The sequence below is a fragment of the Pomacea canaliculata genome, linkage group LG8, assembly GCF_003073045.1.
Source record: "Pomacea canaliculata isolate SZHN2017 linkage group LG8, ASM307304v1, whole genome shotgun sequence".
Classification (NCBI taxonomy): Eukaryota; Metazoa; Mollusca; class Gastropoda; order Architaenioglossa; family Ampullariidae; genus Pomacea; species Pomacea canaliculata.
In genome coordinates this window covers 18,187,000-18,195,139 of record NC_037597.1, presented here as the reverse complement: position 1 = coordinate 18,195,139, position 8,140 = coordinate 18,187,000, and the positions used below count along the sequence as shown (strand labels likewise).

Sequence of the window (8,140 nt, the reverse complement as noted above, 5' to 3'; positions counted from 1 at the left end):
TTGCCCAGGGAGTCGGGTGCTGGTGATCGCAGACCGTGTTACGGGTAAAGGGAGTTCGAGAAATCTCTCGTTGATACCGACCTACGTACCCCTGGCCCGGCTATTTACAGACGTCTGGTGCCAGCCTTATCTTTCTCTCGCCTCTCAGCCTTGTTAGTTCCGTGTCAGTGGTTCAGTGGTTGATAGAAAGCTGTTTTCATTCTAAAAACGCCACATCTGTTCACAGACACGTGATTTAGCGATTTCATTTACTAAGACCCGAGGTAACAAACAGTATTGACTTGAATTTTGATAAATTCAAAGAAACATTGCTTATTGGTTGCAAGAGTTTGTATGAGAAACCATCGGCTTCAGCGGAAACTTATTGTTAGAAATTTAAATGGTAAATCAAATGATAAAGCACATAGCTGTTGGTCTTATGGACATTTATTAAAGTACCTATATGCTAATGTTTAATTTCATATCACTTCACCTCATCATTGATCCACCGTTAGATAAGCGTAGGGCAGAGTTCACAGGACCTGATTACCACAAACTAGAAATAAAGTATAATATCTCCAAATGTTCAACATCACCCTGTCTGCCATGACTGTCAGAACTGGAGACTCATCTTGATAGAGACTCTTATCGCTAACCATCCGTCTAGGACTGCCCTGCGTGGGGTTGCATCGGATGAGAATGAGGCTGACAATATGGCCTGTTGCCGAAACGTGTTGTGAGTGGAACAACTTCTCACCGATATCCAAGGAAGAGGAAGAGTCAATCACGGGTAAATCTGGAAGACTACCAGCTCAGAACAGGGGCAGATAAAAACATTTTTACTCTGGCCGCTTCCAATTAATGCTTTATCTAAGGCGTTTAATGTCATAACTGGTCATAACAAGCAAGGGAACTTCTCACAGCATGCCCTGAACTTTCGCAAAACGAAGTGAAGATTTCACTAAAAGTGATAATTAACGCGCTCACAGGCACACCGACACACAAAGACGAATGAGTGCAGTGTCTATTTGTTCTTACCTGCTTCTGTCTTTCTTCATATGTTTCACACTTTCTATGCACGCACGCACACTTTCCCCTCCCCCAGAATAAGAAGCAAGAGGCAGAGACACGAAAAAACATTAACACAGAATAGATAGAAGGGCAGGAAAGGATTCTTAAGAAGGAAAGGCGACTAAGACTTTACTAGAATCGACTGTTCATGCACACAGCTAGCTGATTGTGTATAATCAAATTTCAAAGTAGTTTACTAGATATCATCGGGGTATTACCTACCAAAGCACCATTATCTTTTACAGTAAGCAAAAAGGGTTTTCATTTGTAAATGGTGTTTCAGAACCGAGGCCGTGAGACTTTTTGTGGCTGCGCTAACTTAAAATTGGTCGTCTGTGCCTTTGGATTCTGGTTCAGGGGCCCAGAGGCCGCCTACGAGTATCGCGAAGATAAGGTGATAAGATAATGTTCTGCTATACCATGCAAACCAGTCAGGTCTGAACCCTGTCTATAAACAGCCTGGTTTCTACGACTGAGAGGTGATGGTATGGGAGGGATTGGGGGTGAGGGTTAAAGAATCGAACCATGGGAGGGGGGTTAATCTCCAGACTGATCTCAGACGAAGGAACGTGGGTCTTTGCCCCGGCAAAGCGACCACCAACACTACGGAAGGTACCTGTGTCACACAAAGTGCTATGCAGCCAGTGCTGCTGGCAACAGGATACGGAAACACCCCAGCAACACTCGCTTGCTAGAGATCGGAGCGATAAGTATGTTTGGAAGCATGTGTGTCACGGAGAGTGTCTGCAGGCACAACCATATTTTTTTTAAAAGATAACCGAAAGATATCAGAGGAAATCCTTGATGAGCCTGACGATTCCAAATGCAGACAAGATGAAAAGAGCATAGTGAGTCAAATATATGTCTACACCAGATGGAGGCTGAAGATATAAGGGTCCGAAATGATACTTTCTTTGTTTCTAATCTTGATTGTTATTCCAGCCTGCATGATTTGGGTATACAGCAACTGATAGCAACAAGTGACGCCTGTATGACTTAATATTCAGATATTTTTTTCCACGCTCACTTTGTGAAGATGGAAATCATAGAGAGACGCATCACTCTTTTTCCGGCCTTCCAGAGATTACCTTCGCTCTTGGCTTTCGCAGTCCTCTCCTGCAAATCCACGTTTGCTACCGTGCATCACCTTCTAACCCTTGACCTCCACGTCACGCACAGCCGTTATCGTTGGAGCTACGAGGCACACTCGGGGTTAAAAAGTTTATGAAGTGAAGTCTTCTCGGCGATAACAGTTTTTACTGCAAAAAAGAAAATCTTTGCCCCTAAGACTCCCTTTTTTTTTCAAGGTCCCAAAGACCACCTGGTACTATATCTGAGATTTGTCGCCCAGGCACAGCACAAAACAAGCTGTTACAAATGTGTTACGTCACATATTGCGAATGGGTCAGTTCACAGGCGTAGGCTGTTACAAATGTATAAAAGTGTGTTACAAGAATTCGAGATCGGAGGGTGGTTCCTGTGTACTTTTATCATTGTAAATAAATTGTGGCACGTAGAAGTATGCTCAGTGATGCGTTCTAGTCACGCGCTGAAAACTAGTTAGCGAAAAGGTCGCTGCTTCAAGACTCCGGTGCCATCTCGAGAAAATCCTTCAGAACGGATAACGTTCGACACTTGTGAAATACATGTTAACTACCATGAAACTACTCTTTAAACTTTCAAGACTAGCGTTGTAATCCAGAAGACTTTGGCAGCATATCAACCTTTTTTTTTTAGCCACAATGTTTTCTCGAAGTTTGTAACAGTTTTTTACCGTACTATTTGGCATAAGCTGACGTCAGTGAAGACAAACTCAATGTCCCCCAGAGAGCAGCAGAAGAAACAAATACGAACTGCAGGTTGTGCCAGCTGTAGCTGGAGTCAGTTCAAATGTCAGCTAAACCTGGCACGCGGGCACACACACACACCGCTGCACGCACGCGCACTTAGACACCTCTCTCTATCTACCCCCTCCCTCTCCCTTCGCATGTGTGTGTTCCACTTGCGTCCTGCTGTTGTTATTAGTATATTTTTCTCACAATTTTTTTTCGTTCTAGCCATGGGAATGCCTTCAAAAGATTTCAAACACTATAAAATCTCGGAAAGACGCGAAAAGACGTGGCGACAGGAGTATCGATACTTCAAATAACAAGCTTGCTGACCAAGGTGCACGCAGCATGCCATACTGACACATCAAAACATTGCAGCGCTACCGCGGAGCCAGACTGCGGCGGCGCGTTTCGCTACTACGAGGGACGACGCATGCACGCACGTGCTCTCGCCGCTCGTGTAACACATAGGACACGCGCACGCATGCTAACAAAAAGGAAACAAAAAAAGAAAAAAAAAAGAAACCTCACTCCGACAGCATGTCCGTCAATCAATTGACGTCACCGCTCGAGGTGAACTCGCTTGAGTGACGCTCGCGCGCGAACGCCAGCCAATCGTCGTCGAGCTTGCTTTGGCCTTGCGCACCGTCCAAGATGATGAGAAACAGTGGCCACGAGCAGCTTGCTGAGCAAAACTCTATGGCGTTCGCCTGCCGAACCCTGCAACGCAAGCAACGCCTCTTGTGAAGGGTACCTGGATTAGAGCGTAAGGCGAGAGAAGAGTCGTGTAAGCCTCCGCAAAGCTCAGCCGCTTGCCTGGGATGTAAATACTTGTGTTGCGTTGTTGATGATTTTTTTAAAACAAAAAAAAGCCCCTCGTGAATTGGCGAGCTTTTCGCCTCGTGCCTATCAGGTCTACGATTTACCTGTTCTAAAGTCCAGCTGAGTAAGGAACGATTGTATGCAGCGCAGCAGTGACCGGAGGTGTGAAGATGTGATTGTGATTCGCAATAACGGACATGATCTTCAAGAAATTACGCTTAAACTAAATTGTGTGTGTTCGTTCATTCTGTGGTGATATGAATAATACGAAAGGAAGTTCTTAAAGAAAATAGAGCTGACGCTGATTGACAAAGCTAAGATGCTAGAGCACCCTTTTACCTGGAGGATTCATATTAATGCTAGAAAATCTGTGGAGGGCGTGTAAAGAAATTCTGGAGTCAGCTCGCGTAATCGCGTCGTGAAATGAGGAGAAGTACAGAGAAGACATGAAGAAAATAAATTTTGAAACAGTAATGAGACGAAAGAGACGTGTGTTTCCTACCTGCCTAGTGACGGTCGGTCTGGTTTACCTGGTCATCGGCAGCCAGGGATCCCCGATTGAAGGGACTGTGAACTCGCATCCCGGACTCGGCGCTCCATTCGTGGCCATCGGCAGGTGCCGCGTTGAGTGCTTGAAAAAGGTGAGTTAATGTTGAGAGGCTGAGTGTCGTCTGATGTACGATGTGCCACAATGTGACCCAAATCTTGTGTTAACTGTCAATCAAGTCATGGAAGCTTAATTATTTTCAAATGCATAATTTTATCAATGTTATAAGAGTCTAGGGGTTAGAGGAAACATTACAATCTCATAATTAGCATCTGAAGCATGCCCAGTCGCAGCAAAGGCCGAAGAATAGGGAATAGAATTAAAATTAACCCACTAGAAGAAACACGAATAACTTCAAATCACATCGTGCACACGGGTAAGCATGGGTTTACACACACACACAGACAGACATTTACATCCTCACGTTCATATTTCATATCCACCCCTCATGTACGCACGCACGCAGAGAGCTAGGGAGGGAGAAATAAATGGGGGTGACAGCTATCTGATCCAGAAGTCAGCTGCAAAAGATATGGAGGAGCTCTAACAACGGTCACGGTGTCTCTAGCGCGTGAAGCAGCAGATCACGCTGTACACTGAGACGTAAAGCGGGCTTCAGGTGCTTTTCGGGCAGAGAGCCATCCAAGTATTACGACGACCTAGAGTTCGTCCCTTTGGTGAACCTGCCGCTTGACACATTTTCGTATCTGTTGGCATCATGTCTGACATATTTCTTCTTATAGCACATGAGAGTAAAAGGCACCGATGTTAAAAACAATCAGACACAAACTTTAGTGCCGTACAAGTGTATCGTGAGCATCAGTGCAAATATCACAATTTACTGGCTGACGTTAAAGATTCACTACAAGACAGGCAGATATGTCACAGTAGATCATATCAATTACAAACAACCATTATGCAGTACAACGGCAAAGAAAAAGACCCGTAAAAAAAGAAGTAAACGGAAAATCCTAAATAGAGTAAGAAGAAAAAATCCAGAGGGGGAGCGAGAAAAAGGAAGAGAAGCACGCACGCACGCACGCACAAAACCGGCCCCTACACCACCACCACCACGAGGTAGGGAAGGGAACCGGCAGGTCATCGATATATATGAGCTCAGCAGTCTTTTTCTGGAGTGCTCGAACTCAATTGACCCGCAGAACAACACGATTCTCACACGAGACCAGTCCAAGACATCTTCGCAAACGGTGGAGATCGAATCTCCTTGGAACGGTCGACTTCACTACAGCACCAACGTACTGCACGCGCCATCAGTCCCACCCTCACAGTCATCCCCGTAGCCACACGCAGGCCACTCCAACACACACCTGCCGTAGTCTTGACGCGGGAGGAATTCGATGGGTGTGTAAGGGAAGGGGAACTTCAGCCTTCGGGTAAAAGTAACAGTCAATATACACTAAGCTGAGGATGAGTGAAACTCCACAGTAAAAAAAATAAAAATAAAATAAAATAAAATGAAAAAATAAAGGCGAACTTATTGTTCTTGAATGGAACGGTGCGGTGTTGGCTGCATTTGTTTAATCAAAACATGGCTTTACCTAGTGGCAGCTGTCTTTTGGTTGAAGAAAAGGAAAAATGAAAATGCAGAAGGTACGTTTTATGCTCCTCGGTGCTAAGCTGCAGCCGAGAGCAGGTGTCGCGCGATTTGCGCTCAGGCACGCGCGCATTACGCACGCAAGCTCTCGCATAATTTATGTATTCATGCATTGTGTGTGTGCGTGCGTGCGTTCGCGCACATACTTATAGATATATGTGTATAGGGGTGAGTGAGTGTTACCTGTGGTGACGAAAGAACTGGCAAATTTCTGTCTCTCCAGCCTTTTTTATTCTCACTTTCTCAAGTGAAAAAAAAAAGACTTAAAGCGATAATCTTTAATCGACGTCGACATGATTAATGCAATATCACTATCATCAATGAGAGTCGCACTGCTCTCTGTTTCCTTAATGCATATCATTTCCAAAACAAATGACCGGATGCTTTCAGGCTGACCGTAAAAATCACACACCGCAGCATTCCTCTTGAATCTTAACACATTCAACTGTTGCCCTGACATTCACACTTCCTCTGGACAGGAAAAACTCGGCCCTTTGTTTCTGCGCATGCGTCAATTCTCGCTACTACTCTGTAGAATGGCAGCGCTGAGCGGGTAATGGAGACAAATGACCGTAGAACTCCGTTTTCATGGAACTACTCGATGTCTCACTTCCCTTCACAGAACCTCTCGAGTTGCCATCATTAGGCTCTCTTTTACACGGAATCAATTGGGCCTTGTTATCACCTGACATTTTTGTGTTGGGAGCAGAAAGAATAGTCTTTCTTTTCGTCTATCGATCAGTTCTTTTATTCAACTACCTTGGTCATGAGCCGTAAGAATGTAGGAAAGAATTGTTGCTGATGAGAATCTCTAAGTGAGGTTTCGTGAGAGGATTAGGATGGGTTTTTAGAATATATCCAAGGGACTTGCTTTCAAGTGGCTGCTACACTGGTATTACTCAGATTTTAAACTACTTTCTTATGTCGTGTACTTCATGAGAAGGTAACCACACTTGAGTAATGCATTTCGAGTAACTCAAACTGTAGACGTTATTAGAGACTGGTCATGGTGTCCAGTCTGACCGGTATTTATAAATCAAAAGACGGGGTGTGTGTGGTCCACCCGGTTCTATTATTAGACCGCACATACGCACCCTCCCTCCACAACACTACCACACAAAAAAGACAAATCATGGAGAGGTGGGGGACTTGGAGGGTAAGATAGTAGAGAACAGAATGTGTGGCTGTACTTTGAATCATTCCCTTTTCTGTTAACTGGTGTATACAAGATCTTCAGGCCGTGCGGCAAAATGGCTGACATTAAATTCTAAGGTTGTCCATACATAAGCCGAACATTGGGACTAGTTAATCTGATAAAGTTCTGTCAAAATGAAGCGTATTGATGTGTTATTCTTCATGGCTGCGCCAGTTGCGGTAGCTGCGGTAAAAGAATCGAAGGCTTCACTGCCTACTTAATTCAGCGGCTGTCCATCGGGTATCGAACGATCACTGCAGACCGGATGCACAAGAATAACTCTCATTATGGAAGGCATGGCTTGCTGATGCACAGGTCTTATGGTGCAATTCTTTCCCAGGTAAAGTTCGGGAGGCCCACCCTTTTCGTCCGGACAGTCAAGGGGTGGATGTGATCGAATATTAGCAGTTTCCGAGACAATATTTTCTTTTATGAAATGAAATGAAGTAATGTTGACGATAAGGACGTAGAAAAAATTAGACACTAAGAAACATTCCGCTCACATATTTTCTATCAGACATGCGTGTACGCGGGATACGGCATGTTCGTCGATCTATCGGTGCCCGCATGTAAAACGGAAATGTCAAAAGTATTCTCTGAAGACTTCAACACCGTCTTGAGCATAAAACTGATTTTACCACAAGCATTATATTACTCTCATTCAAAACCTATTGCGAAAAAATGTTTGGATCCCAGACACCCACCCTAACACAGTTTCTGTATGAGCACGAATTTTCGTGTACTCTTGTTGTCTCGTGGTTTTTTTTTTTTTTGGTCGTATCCCAAGATGCAGTTCGCGATAAGCTGGTAAATAAATTTTCAGGCGAAAGTTGCCAGTCGTTACTGAAGTCTTACCACCGTTTCCTCCCTTCGTGAATTTGTGTCTTGAGATTCATTTGTACAGTCAAACAGGTGCCGACATTTAAGCTTCTCTCGCCAGAAAACTAGTTTAGACACAAACATAAAAAGTTTAAACCCCTTATCTTGAGTTTGAACTTGCACTTAGGCACCCAAGCCTGACAATAACTCTTATATAACCCATCAGTGGCGTGACACCCGGTCGCTGCAGGATTCGGTTCAAG

The 8,140-nt window shown here is 44.4% G+C and overlaps 1 protein-coding gene across 1 annotated transcript in view; it reads left to right on the top strand.

Moving 5' to 3' along the window:
- Positions 1-2,523: 2,523 nt before the first annotated feature.
- LOC112570064 overlaps positions 2,524-8,140 on the top strand; it is a 35,421-nt gene continuing 29,804 nt past the window's right edge. Inside the window, exon 1 of the mRNA XM_025248268.1 lies at positions 2,524-4,342. Within this exon, the coding sequence (XP_025104053.1) occupies positions 4,148-4,342 (195 nt within the window). The 5' untranslated portion in view covers positions 2,524-4,147. The remainder of the gene's footprint in view (positions 4,343-8,140) is intronic.